The following is a 20,571-nucleotide window of genomic DNA, read 5'->3' as shown; positions in this document are numbered from 1 at the left end:
CGAAGCAAAATGTGTTCCAATACACAAGAAAAAGGATTGTTGAATTGCTATTTTGGATTATGGTGGTGATCTACAGACATGCATCAGCAACTACACTTAAACTTTTACACTCTGTATATTACTCTGCTTTAAGATTCATTACTGGTGACCCCTACAGCACACATTACATATTAGCTTATTTTTTATTTAACAGATTTTGGTCTGTTTTAGGTAATTAAACTTTTTTTGATCATTTTTATTTTATTACTTGTAGTTACTGCTTAACTATAGCTTCTTGATTTATGTTTTCACTCTTTTATTTGTTGTATGTTTGTTTTTTATTTTTTATTTTTTTATGGTTTGCTTACATTTGAATTCTACTTAGATTTAACCATTATTTAATTTCATTTATCCTTTGTTTTGTTTTTGTTGTACTATACAACGTTTTTGGTTTTATTTTCAATCTAGTCTGTATTGTATTGTATTGTATTGTGTGTGTGTGTGTGTGTGTGTGTGTGTGTGTATATATATATATATATATATATATATATATATCTTCTGGACTACATTGTAAACAAGGGTCACCCTCAATGTATTCCAATTTAAAATAACGGTTAAAATTCAATTACATTCTAAATCACATCAACCAGGGTATAGCAGCCGGTTTGTCCATTTAAACTTTTTCACACACTCCAGCAAAATGAAATATCGGTGTTCTATGTTATCTATCAGCATAACTAAAGTATAAAATATCCTGATACGTTATCTCCGTTGCTATATTACTCACCTTTATGTAAAGCACTTCAGAAGTTGTGCAGTTCAGAAGAATTACAAGTGCAGTAGAATGAACCAACTTATGGGCACTGAGGTCAGGGCTGTAACTGTAGCAGCAGGAACATTCACAGGGAGAATAAAGTGACCATTCAGAGACCTACTTGCTTTTTTCTTTCTCGCACCTCATTTCCATTCTCTACCTTGGATGAAAAAAACATTCTTTAGAGACAGCATACTTTGCTTGCCTCAAGGACAGTACCTTCCTTTGTTTCTCTTGTGTAGTCTTCCTTTTCGTTTTTTTCAGCAATGAAAGTAGATTGTCGGCTTTTCCCTTTTCCCAGAGTAAGTAGAAAAAGAGCAAAGTGCTTAAACAAGAATGGTCAGTGTTGGCATGCAACCCACGTCACCGTCTGCACTACTACCCTAACTCCCTCCAAAATAGGCAATGCTGGGTGAAGCAGATTTGGTGGATATTGTAAAATGATAGTTATTCTTCTTAGAGAAGTGAAGTATTGAGACCAAGGATGAAATGTGAAACAATGCAGTATACAGGTGTTTTTATAGCCTTGTAGCTATTTTTTAATGGCATACATATGTTTGTGTTCCAAATGTGATTCATCTACTATTTTTGTGTAGCAGTAAGTCTCAAGAATAGTTCCATGTTGACTGGTTCATATCCAGTCAAGCTGAATAAAGGTTTGACTAAGGTTTAAAGCTGTGCCCTATGGCTCTCAGTTCAGGTATATACAGAACTATGCAGTAGTTTTAGATAACTGCTAAAATTAGAGTAGTGGCAAGTTACAGTGCCACATATATATTCTTCTAAAACTACATAAAAATAAAGTAAACAAATGATGCAAAGTTTTTTATATTATTGAGCATAATCATCCAACATTAAACATCTTAATGTTGAAACTTTTGCCTTTAGAAACTGGTTTGTTACTGCCTCTTGAACTAGGAATAACTAACTAAATGTTTCCGGAAACTGATGATCAATTCAGCACAAATGTTTGGAGGAACATTGTAGTTTAATGTAGTTTCAATGTAGTTCCAATGTAGTTGTTTGTGGACTCCACCACATAAACTGCTCGCTTTAGGTCCTTCCACAACATTTGGGTTAGGATCTGACCTTTGACATGGATATTCAAGACTCTCAGAATCTCTCCTGCTTAACCACTTATGTTTAGACTTACTTGTCATTGTCATTGGGGTCATTGCCTTTCTGCATCACCTATTTGTTGATTTTGTTTTGTTTTTTGTTGCCCTCATATTCTAATCTATAATTTGCTGGTCCAATCCAGAATTCATGGTTTCATAAACATTGGCAAGCCATCCTGGCAGCAATCCAACTCTCTTTCTCTGACCTGCAGGTGCCTCAGGATGAGTGGTGTGACTTCTCTGCTCGGGATGATGAAATCCCTTGCAGGCGGATACGTAGTGGGAGCTACATGAAGGCCATGGCGGAAGATGACAGCGGAGATTCAGACTGCAGCCCTAAACCCTCACCCAAGGCCCAGGCACGGAGAGCTAGCTACCTGAAGGCCACACAGCCATCACTCACAGAGATGGCTACACTTAAGTAAGCATGTGTTTTATACATGTATGCCTGTACACATGTATTCCCCCTCTCCCCAGTTTTCCATAATTTTTTTAAATATCTGATTTATCTCATCATCTGATTATGAAGTCCCTTGGGCTCTGCTCTAGATGTGTCATGCAGAGAAAACACCAATCCATATGGATATTTGCATATCATATTTAAATTAATTGTCTATTGAATTAATATAATTAAGACTGTATTAATTGTAGTTGAGAACCAGTGAATAACTATTGCAACATATTCTTTGTTTAAGGATTGGCATTAGCCATTGTTGGATGCAAAATGTAATAATGCCTTTCAAATGCAAACCAAATTTAGGGTTTAAAGTTATGATGCATTATTAGAAAACACTGGTGATGTTTGCATTGTACCTTTTGGATTTGCTTATTGGCTTCATGTTTGCATAACCTTTGGGCTGCAGGATCTAGGGACTTTATATTTCCAGTATAGAAAATGGTAGAGACTTCATTTATTTATTTATTTAGAGACCATAATACTCTACTCTTCGCTACTCTTGGAAGAGGTGGGTCTTCAGTCTGTGTTTGAAGACAGCGTGCGGTTCGGGCACCCAGGGGAAGTTTGTTCCACCACTTTGGTGCCAGGACTGAAAAAAGCCTGTACGCTTGTCTTCCGTGGATTTTAAGGGATGGCGGGTCAAGCCGAGCCATACTTGAAGCACAAAGGGCTCTTGGTGCAGATCGGCTTTTGACCAAGAGGGGCTTGTCCATTCTTGGCTTTGTAGGCCAGCGTTAAGGTTTTGAATCTGATGCGGGCAGCTACAGGAAGCCAGTTGAGAGAACACAGCAGGGCTGAATTTAAAACGTTGAAGACGACATGTGCTGCTGCATTCTGGAAGTTGCAGAAGGAGACCAGCCATAAGAGAGTTGCAGTAGTCAAGTCTTGAAGAGACGAGAGACTGAACAAACACCTGGGTGGCCTCTAGAGAGAAAGGGTCAAATTCTACAGAGGTTGTACAGGAGAAATCTGCATGACCGAGTTACTTTTGCAACATGACTTGAGAACGATCATCCATGACTACACCAAGGCTTTGAGCTTCTGTAGATTGAGTGACCAGCGAGTTCTCAAAGGAACTAAAATGATGCTTTTTACCTTATAAGACAAAAAAAATTGTAATTAATTGTCATAATATAGTCAAGCTAAAGGCAGTGTAACTTTTAGAACCAAATTATGACTTATGATTCAATTTTATAGAAGGGACAAAGAATCATCATCACAACTCAGCTAAATACAAATCAACATCCTTTCCTTCCGTTTTTGTTATTGAAAACATCATAACATTTTAATCTGCCCTCAAACAAATAATTGGTTAAACAAAAAATTAATTTAAAATAATTTAAGTAAAAAATTTGAGTTGAGCTTTTAAGCACATTTATTGTTCCACACTGACTGTTATTCTAAAACAGTAACAACCAGTTTCTAACTCAAACAGATGTATTGGATTGGTCTCAACAATTCCTGAGTCCACCTTACACCAATACTGAGACAAGGCAGAGTCTAAATGAGTTTTTTTATGGTCTTGAGTACATAATGTAAATAAAATATTTTTGGTCAATTTTATGCTTCCAACTTTGCGGGAACAGTTTGAGGATGGCCCCTTCCTGTTCCAACATGACTGTGCACCAGTGCACAAAGCAAGGTCCATTAAGACATGAGATGGGTAAGTTTGAGTCCTGACCTCCAACCTTTGGGATGAATTAGAGTGGAGACTGTGAGTCAGGCCTTCTCGTCCAACATCATAGTCTGACCTTACAAATACGCTTCTGGAAGAATGGTAAAATATTCCCATTAACACTCCTAAACCTTGTGGAAAGTCTTCCCAGAAGAGATGGAGCTGTTATAGCTGCAAAGGGTGGCCCTACATCCTATTAAACCCTATGGATTAAGAATGCGATGTCACTCAAGTTCATATGCGTGCAAAGAAACATATCAGTTGGTAGCAGATAAATACTGGTGGGAATGTATGTTGGGTGATGTACACAGTTTCTGTTGTTCCCAATGTAAAATCCCTCGTCCTCTGCCTGCTGGAAAACTCTGCCTTTTTCAGTATCCTCATGTCCCTGGTCCCACTTAGTGGTGGATTTCGTCACAGATTTACCAGAATCTCAAAATTGTACAATCATTCTCACTGTAGTAGATTGATTCTCAAAGGGCATTAGGTTCATACCTTTTTCACAACTATCCACAGCGTTTCAAACTGCAACATCCCTTTCGTATTTTTGGTGTACCAGAGGATGTAGTGTCAGACGATTTTCAGACGTCATCTGTCCCGTCCAGCTCCACGGTCGCTCGTGGGATTCCCCCGGCCTTCGTTGTCGATCCTGCACGTCCTCCGCTCGCCCTGCCTCCTCTCGCCATGGAGTTCGCCCGGGCGATGTTCTCCTGTCAAGCGCCCTGGCTGTGTGGGTCGTGGGCTCCAATGGACTCCAATTCCCAGAATCCCTTATCTCACTACATGGCACATCTTGCAAAGTATTGGCAACTTTTTGTTGCCTTATGAACTATTATCATCTCGTGTACTGATTACTGCCTGTTTCGTTTTTCTGGTTCTTGGTTTTGCACCTTTTGGTCTGTTTGCCTGGTTGTTGGCTCTTCTGGTTTTGACTCTGTATTGTGTCTTAGTTTATGATTCTGTCTGTTCTTTATCTGCCCTGTTAGATCTGTTTATCGAACCTTGGTGTATTGTCTTGGCCTTTTTTTTATTATTATTATTTTAAAGTATTTTCTTTACTTTACACCCGCAAGCATCTGACTCATTTACCACTCGTCACAATGTGTAACATACTTGGCGAAATAAAGATTTCCAGTTATTCTATTTTGTCAGTATAATATATTCATGTGTACAATAGTTTTTTCTTAGATTGGATTTTTTTTTGTTAATACTTATTATAACCGCATATTAGCATCTTTTCTTCATTCGTCTTTCTTTTCTTTTCTCTGTTCCTTCAATGCTCTACTTCAGTGGAGAATGAATAATGTGTTTTTTCTCGCTGCTGTAACCACACTCTATTTTAAGAACCACATCCATAATTAAGACATAGCCAACCCAGAGGGACATAGTGTGTGTGCGCATGTATTAAAAAAATGTTTATTAGATTCATTTATTTCTAGTTGGACACTTTTTTTCTATTTTTATACAAATGCAAAACATTAATTAAACATTCATATCTTAATGGATCACATTAAGCAAAGCATTGCATTCGAACAAAAACCTTAAACCATGATAAAAGGCAAGCTTTTTACTTTATTATACAGTTCACTCTTTGCTTTAAATGTAGTTTATATGTAATCCACATTTAGATGTTGATTTGCCAATACGTGTTTGGTGTTTTAATTGGTGTTGGGTTTTAATAAATGAAACCCAAATATCTAATAAATTACTGAATCAATGATTGAATGAGCTGTTCAGGCTCTCAAAAAATGCAAAAAAAATGGTTATAGCCCGATATTAAACAGTTGGTGTGTTGTGTATATACACTGCTCAAAAAAAAAAGGGAACACTCAAATAACTCATCCTAGATCTGAATGAATGAAATATTCTCATTAAATATTTTGTTCTGTACAAAGTTAAATGTGCTGACAACAAAATCACACAAAAATCATCAATGGAAATCACATTTATTAACAAATGGAGGCCTGGATTTGGAGTCACACAAAAAAGTGGCCTCCACGTGCCTACAACGCCTGGGCATGCTCCTGATAAGGTGGCGGATGGTCTCCTAAGGGATCTTTTCCCAGACCTGGACTAAAGCATCCGCCAACTCCTGGACAGTCTGTGGTGCAACGTGCCGTTTGTGGATGGAGCAAAACATGATGTCCCAGATGTGCTCAATCGGATTCAGGTCTGGAGAATGGGCGGGCCAGTCCATAGCTTCAATGCCTTCATCTTGCAGGAACTGCTGACACACTCCAGCCACATGAGGTCTAGCATTGTCCTGCATTTGGAGGAACCCAGGGCCAACCACACCAGCATATGGTCTCACAAGGGATCTGAGGATCTCATCTCGGTACCTAATGGCAGTTAGGCTACCTCTGGCGAGCACATGGAGGGCTGTGCGGCCCTCCAAAGAAATGCCACCCCACACCATTACAGACCCACTGCCAAACCAGTCATGCTGAAGGATGTTGCAGGCAGCAGATCGCTCTCCACGGCATCTCCAGACTCTGTCACGTCTGTCACATGTGCTCAGTGTGAACCTGCTTTCATCTGTGAAGAGCATAGGGCGCCAGTGGTGAATTTGCCAATCCTGGTGTTCTCTGGCAAATGCCAAGCGTCCTGCACGGTGTTGGGCTGTGAGCACAACCCCCATCTGTGGACGTCGGGCCCTCATACCATCCTCATGGAGTCGGTTTCTAACCGTTTGTGCGGACACATGCACTGTGGCCTGCTGGAGGTCATTTTGCAGGGTTCTGGCAGTGCTCCTCCTGTTCCTTCTTGCACAAAGGCGGAGGTAGCGGTCTTGCTGCTGGGTTGTTGCCCTCCTACAGCCTCCGCCACATCTCCTGGTGTACTGGCCTGTCTCCTAGTAGCGCCTCCAGCCTCCACATTGATGTGCCATCCTGGATGAGCTGCACTACCTGAGCCACTTGTGTGGGTTGTAGAGTCAGTCTCATGCTACCATGAGTGTGAAAGCACCACCAACATTCAAAAGTGATCAAAACATCAGCCAGAAAGCATAGGTGCGGAGAAGTGGTCTGTGGTCCCCACCTACAGAACCACTCCTTTATTGAGTGTGTCTTGCTAATTGCCAATAATTTCCACCTGTTGTCTATTCCATTTGCACAACAGCATGTGAAATTGTCAATCAGTGTTGCTTCCTAAGTGGACAGTTTGATTTCACAGAAGTTTAATTTACTTGGAGTTATGTTGTGTTAAGTGTTCCCTTTATTTTTTTGAGCAGTGTATATATACAGTGGAGGAAATAAGTATTTTACCCCCCACTGACTTTAAAAGTTTTAATACAAAAAAATTAAATGTCTCATCATTTTATGCAAGCTTTATTTTAACAGTGACTCATAGAATATCAAAAGAAAAACTGAGAAAATTACAAAAATTAACTTTAATTTCACTGAAGGAAATAAGTATTTGAGCCCCTAGTAAAACATAATTTAATGCTTGGTGGGAAAACCCTTGTTGGCAAGCACAGCAGTCAGATGTTTCTTGTAGTTTTTTATAAGGTTTGCACACACTTCAGGAGTAATTTTGGCCCACTCCTCTCTGCAGATCATCTTCAAATCCTTAAGGTTTTTAGGTGTGCATTTGGAAACGCGAAGCTTGAGCTCTCTCCATAGATTTTCTATGGGATTGAGGTCAGCAGACTGGCTAGGCCGTTCCATGACCTTGATATGCTTCTTATGGAGCCACTCCTTGGCTGTATGTTTTCGTTGTCGTGCTGGAAGACCCATCCACGACCCATTTTCAGTGCCCTGGCAGAGGCAAGGAGGTTGTCACCCAGGATTTTGCGATACATGGCCCCGTTCATCTTCCCGTCAATGCGGTAAAGTTGGCCTGTGCCCTTAAAAGAAAAACACCCCCAAAACATAATACTTAAACCACCATGCTTGACTGTGGGGATGGTGTTCTTAGGGTCATGTTCTGTATTTTTCTTCCTCCAAACACGTTGAGTTGAGTTGAGGCCAAAGAGCTCAATTTTGGTCTCATCTGACCACAGCACCCTTTCCCAGTCTCTCTCAGAGTCATTAATATGTTCATTGGCGAACTTGAGGCGGGCCTGGACATGAGCCTTCTTGAGCAGAGGAACCTTGCGTGCACTGCAGGATTTTAAACCATTACATCTCAGTGGATTACCAAATGGTTTGTTTGGAGACTGTGGTCCCAGCTGCCTTGAGATCATTAACCAGCTCCTCCTGTGTAGTTCTTGGCTGATTTTTAACCTTTCTCATGATCGAGGAGACTCCACAAGGTGATATCTTGCATGGAGCTCCAGGCCTAGGTCGATTGACAGTAATGTCGTACTTCTTCCACTTCCAAATAATTGCACCAACAGTTGTCACCTCATCCAGCTTCTTACTTATGGCTTTGTAGCCCATACCAGCCTTGTGTAGGTCAACAATTTTGTCCCTGATATCTTTAGACAGCTCTTTAGTCTTGCCCATGGTGGAGATGTTGGAGTGTCACTGAGTCTCTTGGCAGGTGGCCTTTTACACAGGTGACAATTTGGGACAGGTGTCTCTCATGCAGGTAACGACTTTACTAAGATTTGGGGTGTCCGTGGTCTGTGGGAGCCAACATTCATGCTTTTATATATATATATATATATATATATATATATATATATATATATATATATATATATATATATATATGAAAAATATCAACCCATATAGTTCAACTATATCAACCCAAAAATACATTAATTTGAATACATTAAAAGTCACAAAAAGTTTTTGAGCTGGAGTAAATGAATTGCATTCTTCCTGTTAAGACTTTCCAGGAGGCAGAACATTGTTCACTCTGATTTCATTCTTCCTGCGATTGCTTCCTTTTAAATTGTGGACATTATGGTGTCCTTTAGAAATGTCCTGCCAATAATGTCTCTAATTTGGAAATCTCAAAAAAGATTCTGATTATGTAAACTAATAGTTCTTATAGCTCCAAGAAACTTAAAACCACACCTCGATTTAACAGAGTGCAATATGCTGTGAGGCCTTTTCTGGCCAAATCAATAAACCTCCCATCATATTGTGGGTGTGAAGTTTGGGTCGTAGGTGAACCATTTAATGATTTCAGCCCTGGTCTTCAAATTGTATTGCACACTTTCAAGGGATAAGATAAATTGAAAGTCAAAAAAGGATCTCCAACCAACATGCTCACTGGGAATCCCCTCCCTAACAAATCTCTTTCCATCGTGATCTATAACTGGGTTTACCCCATCCTACCATTGTCCTAATTTGGGAAGCTGTATAAGCAAGCCATCCCTGGTATTTTGTAAAAAAGTAAAATGGATAATGCAATATTTTTGTGAAACCTTTTGTGAAAGTCTATAATCACATTTTGATTTGCTTTATTTTAAATAATTCTCCAAATACCTATGCACCTGAATTAATCTAGATGGGGGTTTAGTGTTATATTAAAATCACCCCCTGTCACAAGAATCCATTGTGTTCCTATTGCGTCCCTAACTAGTATCTGTTTGTAAAAATCAGTAAGGCTGGGTGATATGGTAAAAATACTATATCACTGTATTTAAAGACTTTTTCGTGATACACAATATATATCATGATTTGATTAAAAAACTGTTGGCAGTTGATCAGTGTCCTTGATATGTTTAGAAATGCATATTGTGTATCATGATAACAATTTGTCACAATATGATAAAATATTGCCATCTTGCCCAGCTAATACATTATGTTTGGCTAATAGGCTAATAATTTGTTTTTGTGTAATTGTTTTTTGGGGGTTTCTTTTTGTTTAAACCAAACTGACAGAGCCCATAGTTCTTGCAAGTAACAAAATCAACAGTATTGTCTGTTCTTAACTCTTTCTTGTCTATCTTCTTACCTATTTCCCTATTAATCTAACTAATTGTATAAATCTCTTGCTCCAGGATTAGTACGGAGTCCCATTCACCCAAGCTGCAGATCCGGAGCCACAGTTACTTGCGAGCGGTGAGTGAAGTGTCCATCAACCGCAGTTTGGACAGCCTGGACCCGGCAGGCCTGCTGACCTCGCCCAAATTCCGCTCCCGAAATGAGAGCTACATGCGGGCCATGAGCACCATCAGTCAGGTTGGTCATTTGCTCCTTATCTCAGATGCTGACCTGATATGTTATGCCTGTACTTATGAAATAATGAAACACACATTAGTAATCATAAACGCCTCTGATGACATGATGTCCCATGTTTTTTTTATGTCTAAAAAAAAAAACAAAAAAACTAAAAAAATGTGTTCAACATTTCAACATGGTGAAACTGAAATGTATGAAAATACTCTTAAATTAAAAATCCCACCAAAAGTATTTTGTACTTTGTGTAGTCCCAGTTTAAGAGTCTACCTAAGATCGTTCTTGATGTGCCCTCTCCTTTGATGAAATGAAGGTGGGAAGAAAATAGCAAGAGCAAGGAAAGTGAGGCAAAGGCATGTAGCCAGAACCTACAGCATGGAACTATTTTGGTTCCAGAAACCTTGGCTTTGCTCCATATCCCAATGCATTACACTGTTCCATCTGCTTTCACAGTACTCTTCTGTGATCTGACCATATGCTGTTTCTCTGTTTTGTGATTGACATATATGCCCCCCCACACACATTTCTTGATGTGATTGACATGACAAACCAGTAGTATTGTGATTACTGTAACAAATTTTCAGTTGCAACAACAGTTGGTGAATCAACAATGTGATATGGTTAAAGAAGGTAAAAGTCAAAGGAGTTTAAGCAGTTATTAGGAGAAATTATTTAAAATTATATTCGAATTCGAAGATATAATACGAATCCTAAGAACTTTGTATGATCTACTAAAACTGTCTCCAACAGATACAAAAAATAATATGCACTGTATTTCCAGATCTTATTAAATTGATTCTATGCGCAAAATTTATGTAGAGTTTGCCAGTATGTAAAGAAGGCATTTTGATGTGGGACTTTACAGTTTTGCTGGTTTCCAGGTGGTTGCTAAGGTCTTGCTAGGTGGTTGTTGTGGTGTCCTAGGTGGTGCTGTTAGTTGGTAAGGTTTTTCTATGTGCTGAATGGTGTTTTAATGTTTTAACTGTAATGGTAAAATGCTAAAAGCACTGAAGTGTTAAAGTATTAAGTATTTAAGTATTAAGTATAAAATTTTCTGTACTAACTCATAACATGATCAGGATGTGTCATCAGATATTAAAGAAACGTACAAGTTTAAGCACTAGCATTACTTGACCGCAGTAGAAGATCAACCCTGAAAAGCTGCTGGCCTGGACAATGTGCTAAGGGAGTGTGCCGATCAGATCTCTAAGGTCCTGGCGGAGATTTTCAACGTCTCCCTAATCCAGGCAGTTGTTCCCACATGCCTGAAGACCATCACCATCATCCCGGCCCTCAAGGTTTTCACAGTGACCGGTCTGAATGACTACCATCCAGTAGCCCTCATGCCGATAGTCACAAAATGCTTGTAAAGACTGGTTATGACCCACATCAAAGCCACCATCAACGTCACTGTGGATCCACACCAGTATGCTTACAGGAAGAATCGATCCATAGAAGATGCCATTTCCTCTGTGGTGCACACTGCCCTTACCCAACTGGAGCAGAATGTCTGTATGGTTCTTGTGGACTTCACATCTGCATTTAACACCATGATACCCCAGACCCTGACAAATAAACTTTCCTCACTTGGTCTGAGCTTTTCTCTTTGCAACTGGGTCCTGGACGTCCTGACCAACAGGCCACAGTCTTTGAGGATCCACAACCTCTCCTCTTCTACACCTGGGGACCTTGAGATCACATGTACCACATGTGATGCGAATGACAATAAAGTCTCCTGTATCCTCCTGTATCCAGTGCTTCAGCCTGTATTTTCATCTTTGAATGGTCAGGTTGTGTTGTAGCTTCCTATTCCGACCATTTCCAGACTCACCAGTCCTATTGCCACACCTCGGGTTGACAGGTATGGAACACAATAGCAAGGAAACACAGCATGCTGCAGTCGTGGAAGTGAGTAAGCGACCTGGATCCACAGAAACAGCATTAGGTGCTACTCAACCTATAATACCTCGGCATCTGTCTAAAAATATAAATGACCAGAAAAGATCAATGACCAAGATCTAGACAACGGTAGGTGCTCTGCTCACAAAACCAGCTTCACTAGGAATGTCAATGATGAGACGCTGGTAGTGAAAGACAGAGCGAGCGAATGCGACAGCAACACCCCCCCCCAAAAAAAAGCCTTGGACAGACTATGACCTCTGCCTTCTTACCCTAGCAGATCACTAGGAGCACAATCAGAGGGAGTGTTTGATGCAGTTGGGCATATTGTTAGCCCACTCTGGTACCACACAAGGTAAACAGTTTTTCTTAGTGCGCAACAAGGACAAAACCTGCTTGTTTGTGATGTGTTGTTTGTGATGAGACAGGCACACACAGTCACTTTTACTAGATTATTATTTACTAGATTATTAAAATTTGTTTTGTTTTTTAAATAAGTGGCAATCCAAAATCAAACCAGTAAACAGGTGAGGGTCAAAACCAGAGCTGTGGTAGCCATAACTCAAGGGCTGAGGCAAAATCAAAAAATAAGAAACCGGTGATAAACAGGGGAAGGTCGGCAATACGTAAAAGAATCATTGCGTGGGGAGAACTTGGCACATTTTAAAACTCCAGTGATTTAGCGTTGTCCCGATTGGCCGGAGTGGTTACGTGAACTAGCAGAACAATTTGGGGAAATTGAGTACATACACAACAACTGACAGTAATAATGTGCAAATCAACGTACATAGTATGACTTGTCGCTTACCATTGTAAAAGCTCGTCTTGCACTCTTTCCTGCAGTTTAAGTGTCTTCAACCTGGCAACCCACTTTAGCTACGCGTGTTGGGAGGCGGGGGCAGAGCAGACAACTTGTTTAAACACTTAAAGTCCAAAGGTTGAAAAATAGAAAATGTGTAATGTTATCACATGTTTTAAAAGCTGAATGTTTATGGATGAAGGAACTTTTATGGTAAAATTACTACAGTGTACTGGAGCTTTAAGTGGCTTAGCATTTTTGGCAATGGTGGTTGCTAGGGTTTTGCTACAGTGTTGCCGGTGGTTGCTAAAGTGTTGTTGATATGTTCAGAGTAGTTACTAGAGTCCCTTTTAGACATGCACAGTAACTCAGAACGTTTCATAGCAAAGACATTAAAATAACATTTTACACAAATTAAAAAGAAATTATATAAAAAACAAAAAAAGTGTTACCAATTACCAATGACAGCAGAAAAACTGCTCATAATTAAACAATAAAAGTAAATAAATGTGTAAATGGCAAAGAACATTAAAATGATGATAAAATAGAAACAAATGTAGAAAACTATTCCTTACAATAAAATAAATAAAGCTAATGACAGTGAATGAAAATAATGAGAAATCAGAATAAACAATTAAAAGGTTTTATAGATTCCTGTAATAAAATCCAACTCTGGTGGACAGCAGCTAAAAGCTACTTTTTGATTTAGTGTGCAATGATGAGCACTGTAGAGGTCTCCAGTGATGAATGTCAGAGCAGTGGAAGAGTCTAAGGGCTGTTTGCAGAAGCACGTCTGTATATTACATAATTGTAGTCAATAATTGATAACAAAGTACTCTCAACAATCCTTTTTCTTGAGCGCTTTGGGAAACACTAGCTTTTCTAATATGATTTAATTTTATTTCACCCAGCAATATGTCAAGATGATTGTGTTCAGTAAAACAACAGAGCTGATTGTAAGGCTTCAAAAGAGCACTCTAGTTTTTAGCTGCTGCCTATATATAATCAGCAGAACAGTATAAAGCAGTTCTCTGCATCTATATGCAGTGTACTACATCTGCACACAGATGTACTTCACAGTCTGGCATAGAGATGAGAATATAGTTAATGTATATATTAAATAGATCTGGACCCAATATTCTGACTTGCGAAGTGGGACGACAACAGCTGTTTTCCATATTCCTGGGAATTCTGTAACTTGAAATGAAAATATTAAAATACATATAATATGGTCTCAAATGACTGGTGCTAGGCATAAGAAGGGGTCAAATTTGTCTGCAGCTGTGTTTTTAGAGGGTAATATTATCAAGGGCTTTGGCTGCTATGTGAGCAGAGAAAGGATTGAGTGTGAAGGGATCATGGCTTATGGTACCAGTTAAGTCCGATGTATTAGAGAGCAAAAAGTTATTTTATCATTGAAAAGTTGACCAGAAGTAGAGGAATGAGTTAGAAACTTGACAGATAGTCATTAGCCATAGATAATAATCTGATTTAGCTGGTAAAAGTACATTTATTCTACGCTGCATATTAGCCGACTGTGTTTACAGTTTATTCCCACAGGCTTATTGATCACTGAAGCAGCTGTTTGCCCTTGCAACAAAGTTTGTTTTTGGTGCATGTGCCCAAATCAACTACAAGCGGTAAGTACCTGCATAATTATGGCTGCTGTTGAGCTTTTTGAATAAGCAGATTGTGACATGTTTAGTTAAAACCATCTCTACACCACTAGCAATAATGATAGTGGTTGTGTTTGTGCTAAATATTAGCAAGTTAGTTCTTTGGTGGTGAAGTTGGACCAGGTAGAAGTGCACAGCCTAGGTTTATTAAAGGCTAGAGAGTAAGATTTGCTGATAGCAGCCCCGGGAGCCTCAGTAAGAGCTAGCACCCCCTTGAATCTAGTGTTGGAGCCCTCACAGCAGGCCAAATAGGTGACCACATATCTGACAAGCTAATGTTAAGGCCAAAGCTAGCCCACTCTCACAGCGCTAAATTGCTGGATGTCCATGTAGTGTTCAGAAAATCAAGTGGGCTCCGTAGACAATTAGTTAAAGTTTAAGGGGAAAACCTGGTCTTATAGGTGTACACCCCATGTGGGACGGTGCTGCCTTACTTACCTGCAGCATATCCCATAGTCTTTTAGTTAGTCGGCAGAGAAGAATTGCTGCTGACAATCCAGATCCAGGACCAGGCCGCAGACAGGCTAAACCTAAACTCTGTGAGCTGCCTGGAGGCGTAACCTAGGTTCAACTGTACTGAGAATTAAACTGTGCCCTGAATTAAATCTAAACTGAGAATAACTCAAATAACTTGTGTTAATAATTTAATAAGTGTTGAATTGTCATACTGAAATTTTAAAGGCACCACCTCAAAAAGTTTGGACTACTCCATATAAGATCACTAAACTCAAAAGCAATCATTGTGAATGAAATTATATGTGATCAGAAAAGCAGTGGCCCAACAACTGTGCTTATACCTGCATAAGAACCACATGTATGAGAAATCTAGATTCAGTGGGAACAGTTATAAGCCAACATAGCATTAATGTTCATTGTTACGGATAATACACAGGTGTATATATCAGCCAAACCTAATGACAAATAGTAAAGAAATCAAGGACTGTGTAAAGGACTCTCCTTCTACACAGTGGCAAAACTGAGGTTCTCCTTTTGGCTTTAGATAATGTTTGGGGCTCAGACACTGTCTCAATCTTCAAGTCTTGGCTAAAAACTCATTTTAGTTATGCTTTTGGTTATTAATGTTTCCCTTTAGATAAAGGTTGCTGATCCAGTGGTTCATGGACACAGGGAATTGTGGTAAAGTGAGATGCTGGAGCTGTCGTCCCCCCACTAGCATACATTCACTTAGGTTTATGGATGGTGCAGATGGATGCCAGTGTTTCAGGGTGCTCCCATGGCGGTGTTGGCTGTGTGGAAGTGGGTAGAAGGCTTCCATCCTTTGTTCTACAACTAAGTTATACTTTAAATCAGCTATACCTGGTGACAGCCATGTTTGATTTAATAAGGAGGGTTGGGTTTGTTTTCTAATTTTCTATTTTATTTGACTCTATTTTATTGGTAATATTTTTCTTTTGTTGTTGAAAAAGTCTATAAAACATTACTGATTAAGGTAACTGGAATTTGGGGTTCAGTATCTGCCGGACTTTTAAGTTTAGAAATCAAACTTAATTTTAAAAAACTTAATTAAAAAGTACTCTGGGATTGTTTTTGCTATTTTAATCAGTGAGGCCAAATATGCTGAGCGAGCTTTAATGAGTGCCTTTCTATACTCAATAAGGTTGTCTTTCCAGGCAGAGTGGAACAGCTCTAGTTTGGTTGTCCGCCGTTTCCGCTCTGGTTTGTCAGCATCTATTTACACTACTCTGCCGACTAACTAAAAGACTATGTGCTAGGCTGCATGAAAGTTAGGCAGCACCCTCCCACGTGGGGTGGACACCATCCCTACCCCCCCAAAAAAAACAGGCCTGCCCTCAAACTCTCCTGAACTCATGTTTGCTAGCCGCTTAAGGTTGCTGCCTGCCTGTATGTCCAGGCATCCAGGGCTGCTCTATCCTTTGGTGAACCCACTTTACCATCAAAGCACTCTTTAGCACAAACACAATCATTATCACTAGTGGTGGAACAAGGGTCTAGACTAAACATTCCACACTTCACACATTCAAAAAGCCCAGCAACAGCCAGAATACAGCAGGAACTTACAGCTTGATGTTGACTTTGTTGACTTAAACTTTGTTGCAGGGGTAAACAAGGGTAAGTGGAGCAGCAAGCTCAACACAGAGCACAGAGACAGTGAGGCCTTGAACGCTGGCTTCAAAGCACTGAGCAGAAGCAAAGATTATATCAGCACACCTGAGTAGAACAGTCTTATGTGGTGGTATGGTGATTTATTTATATAATTTATACATAGTTCTGACCAGAGGAGGATGGTTCCCCCTTGTGAGTCTTTGTTCCTCCCAAGGTTTTCCTTGCCACGGTCAACCCAGTTTTGGGTTGTTTAATATTGGGCACATCCCGACACATACGTCAAATCAAGGCTACTACAAACAGCACCAACGTCTACCAATGCCAGACCCTGCTACAGATAGGGAATCAGCCACAATCTTTGCTTTCACACAGACTGCATAAATTGGCTTGCTAAGATCCACTGCGTTGCATGAAGCCATTGTCTGAGAGAAGGGACACTGGACATGGTGAGTTAGTAAGTGCAGCAAGCGAGTATGCGTGAGGCTGCCGGCTAACCAAGTTTCCAAGCCTCAATCCTGCTTTCAGATGTTTGCTTCCAACAAACTGGACTATCTCTGAATCCAGCGGGCTACCCACCATGAGTTGACTGCTGTGTTTGTGTGTTTACGGAAACATGGATGACGACCTCCACCCTGGACTCACTGGCCTTACTCTGGAGGCCATTCAGCTTGACTGCCTAATCTGCTTCCATGCGCTGCTGGACTTTGCAGTCTTTAGAGCCAGAACGCTCATCCGACGTGCCAAATTGGACAAGAAGCAAATGAAAACCTGGCCCCCACGAGCTATCTGCTCTTCAGGACTGTTTTGAGCACACTGATTGGAAAATGTTCAGGAAGGCAGCAACTTCAGGTGATCAACCTGGAGGGGTATTCAGGATCAGTGACTGGCTACATCAGCAAGTGCATTGATGTCTTCAAATATATCACAAAACCAGAAGCCATTAAGGAAATCGTAGATGACCCCCACCCATTCTTGTACAGACTTTTCTCACTGCTGCTGTATGGCAGCAGATACAGGAGCATCCAAGCCATCACTGCCAGACTATGCAACAACATCTGCCTTTTAAGCGGTCAGGCTTCTCCACACGCAAGGACTGAGCTGAGACCCTCCCACACACAATCACACACAATGCACACTCACATACACATACTTGATATGCACACTCTCCATTTGTACTTCCACCATGTTACTTGCTCACCTATCAGGTTACTTGATTATGCCAAGACCTTTCTGTTTTTAAAACTGAAGATTTTTGTAGTATGTTTTATAGAGCTGTCCATATGTTTAGATTTAAAAACTTGACAGTACAGGGGGACAAAGATGGCTCTGTGGGGATTAAGTTATCTCTGTTATAGCATTTTTAGGTTGTATTGGGTTTCTCCTATTAATAGTTGCATTGCTGATCCTAGGCCAACTACCAACGACTACAGGAATATTTGAGCAGACTTTGCAGGGTCTATGTAGTTACTTGAGTTAAGAACAGCATATAACAATTTGTGAACTAAGTCTGTTGGGGTGAGTCATGTCTGTAAAAACTAGATTAAAGATGAAAAGTTTTAATAAAAGATTTATTAGTGGAGAGACTTTGTAAACTTGAAATGTGGCTGAATCATTCTGCACCACTTCCCAGTGGAGGGATTGGACCAGATATAAAATAGGTTTGTCACAGTCTTTTATAGACAACAGCAATCATACAATTTGCAGCCTCTAGTGTAGAAGAGGCATTTGAAAATAGCATTGCTACAGTGCACAAAAAACTATGCTATGCTATAAACTAAGCACTATGCTTTTGGTCACCACCACAAAATGTTATAGTAAATGGGCCACAGTTCGCTCTGGCTCACTCTACATCTTGTAACCTTTCACCTCTGGAGTTTTCCTCCTCTGCACTTCAGACGTTCCTTATGTTTTGTCTAAGAACCTTTGTAGTGTTTCTGGGTGTGATCTTGTGTACCGTTATAGAAGTGCAAAATGTGTAATTATCTGCTTTTAACAGTGATTAACAGATGTGTAGTCGATATAGGCATTAAAAAGTTCATATGCATTCACAAACTAGCTGTTGATTTATTCTAATTTTAGTTGAAGAGGTCCTTTGGAAACAACAAATTCCTATAAAGAATACATTTTTCAACAAACTCTCAATAGGACACTTCTAATTTACACAAGTGATTATCACAGATGGGCTTATAATGAAAGCCAATTAGCAAATATTTAGTTGTTTGTGGTAGTTAATCATAAGCTGCAGATGCATGTGATTAAAACAACACTGTATAACCCTATGCAATAGAAAGAAAATGTTATTTTGGTGTGAAATGGTATTGTAGGTCTACAGAATACACAAGGCAGATCAGGCTGAAATGCAGAGCTAAGTACTGCAATGAGTTTTTGACTCTGTTTTCCCCCACAGGTGAGTGAACTAGAGGTAAATGGGCAGATTGAGGCAGTATGTGAAAGTGTGTTCAGCGAGATGGAGTCTCAGGCTGTTGATGCCTTGGACCTGCCGGTTTCTGGGTGTTTCCGGATGCGCAGCCATAGCTATGTGCGTGCCATTGAGAAGGGCTGCTCCCATGATGACAAAGAGGAGAGAACGACACTCTGTGCTATCTCACCCCCTCGCACCGCCACTACTGTCAGGACTATTCAGAGTAGCACAGGTAAGAATAAACTGCAATGCTGTAATGCCTGCTTATTTAGGATTTAATTTTCTTTGCCAATTTCCCATAAAACCTGTCAAGAACCTGGGCAACTGTTATATACAGAGTCTCTCTCATCTCAGCTGTTGAAGCTTTTAACTCCTTCAAAGGTGCCTTGGTGGTCTCCCTCAGTATTTTTCATCTGGCACAATCACTCAGTTTGTAAGGACAGCTTGCTCTAGGCAGATTTACATGTACTATATTCCTACCCTTTCCTAATGATTGGTTTAACTGAGCTACAGGGGATGTTCAGTGACTTAGACCATTTGGAATCCACCAGATCACGTATTCTTATCAACGGTTGTGTGAAGTCTTTTGTCTTCATGGTGTATTCATAGTAAGGAAAACTGCTTAACCAGTGACCAGACCTCCCAGACAGGTGTCTTTTTAGTGTCACTTGAACGTCATTCCCTGCAGATGATCAGATGATCTCCATTTCACTAACTGATCTAATTCAATAGAGGTCCAGGCAATTGGTGCTAGTATTCTCACAGTCACTTTACAGAGGGTTTATGTAATACCTTTTTATATTATATATTTTTATTTTATTGACATTACTCTAGAAATCTGTTTTTACCTACATATTAAAGAGTTTGCCTAATTATAAAAGCATTAAAAGGAAAAATCATCCTAGGGCTGAAAACCTTTTATAGGTACTGTACATGCTATGTTAGTATTTTATAGGTTAGAAGAAACTAAACTAAATCCTCCAGCCAAAACAGTGGTATTTTAATTGTGGCAGAACTGTAGGACCACGTTTTTATGAAGTATACAATTCTTTAAACTATATCAACACTACAGTCAGATTTCTCTGTAGACTTGCTGGAAAATGTAGTCTGTTTAACTTTTAATGAATGAATGCCATAAATGAGACAAGAAGCTTTGGTTGTTTTTGGATGTTTTTGTCTACAAGTTATAGTTCCTTAAACCCACAGGCTTTGTTACTTTTACTATTGTAGCTGTGACAGCCTTAATCTCTCACATTCAGAATCATCACTGGAAGTCATCATATAGACTGATGCATGATAGTCATATTACAAATATATTATGCAAATAAAATCAATATTACACAGAGTTACACAGTTCTCACAAGCGGTGTCTATGCTGGCTTCACCAGCATTAATCAATGGAGCATTAAAATGATTTTAAAAATAAAATAATAAATACTTTTATATCGTGATCTGGTAAAACCAAAAAAAAAATGTATAGTTATAATACAGTGTAAACAGTGTATAATACAGTGTACAGTGGAGGTGTGTCCTTTCCTACAGTGGTTTATATGCCCAAGCAAATATAGTATGT

General features: G+C 39.7%; 1 protein-coding gene across 5 annotated transcripts in view; it reads left to right on the top strand.

The window, feature by feature from the left end:
• dlgap1b (discs, large (Drosophila) homolog-associated protein 1b) overlaps positions 1-20,571 on the top strand; it is a 130,326-nt gene that overhangs the window by 68,628 nt on the left and 41,127 nt on the right. For all 5 annotated transcript variants that reach the window (XM_072680288.1, XM_072680287.1, XM_072680286.1 and 2 more), the window contains 3 exons: positions 2,124-2,332; positions 9,940-10,120; positions 18,984-19,230. In XM_072680288.1, the coding sequence (XP_072536389.1) occupies positions 2,124-2,332; positions 9,940-10,120; positions 18,984-19,230 (637 nt within the window). The remainder of the gene's footprint in view (positions 1-2,123; positions 2,333-9,939; positions 10,121-18,983; positions 19,231-20,571) is intronic.

The sequence above is a fragment of the Salminus brasiliensis genome, chromosome 5 (assembly GCF_030463535.1).
Source record: "Salminus brasiliensis chromosome 5, fSalBra1.hap2, whole genome shotgun sequence".
Lineage (NCBI taxonomy): Eukaryota > Metazoa > Chordata > Actinopteri > Characiformes > Bryconidae > Salminus > Salminus brasiliensis.
Note: the sequence above shows the minus strand (reverse complement) of the source record. Positions and strands in the feature narration are given on the sequence as shown.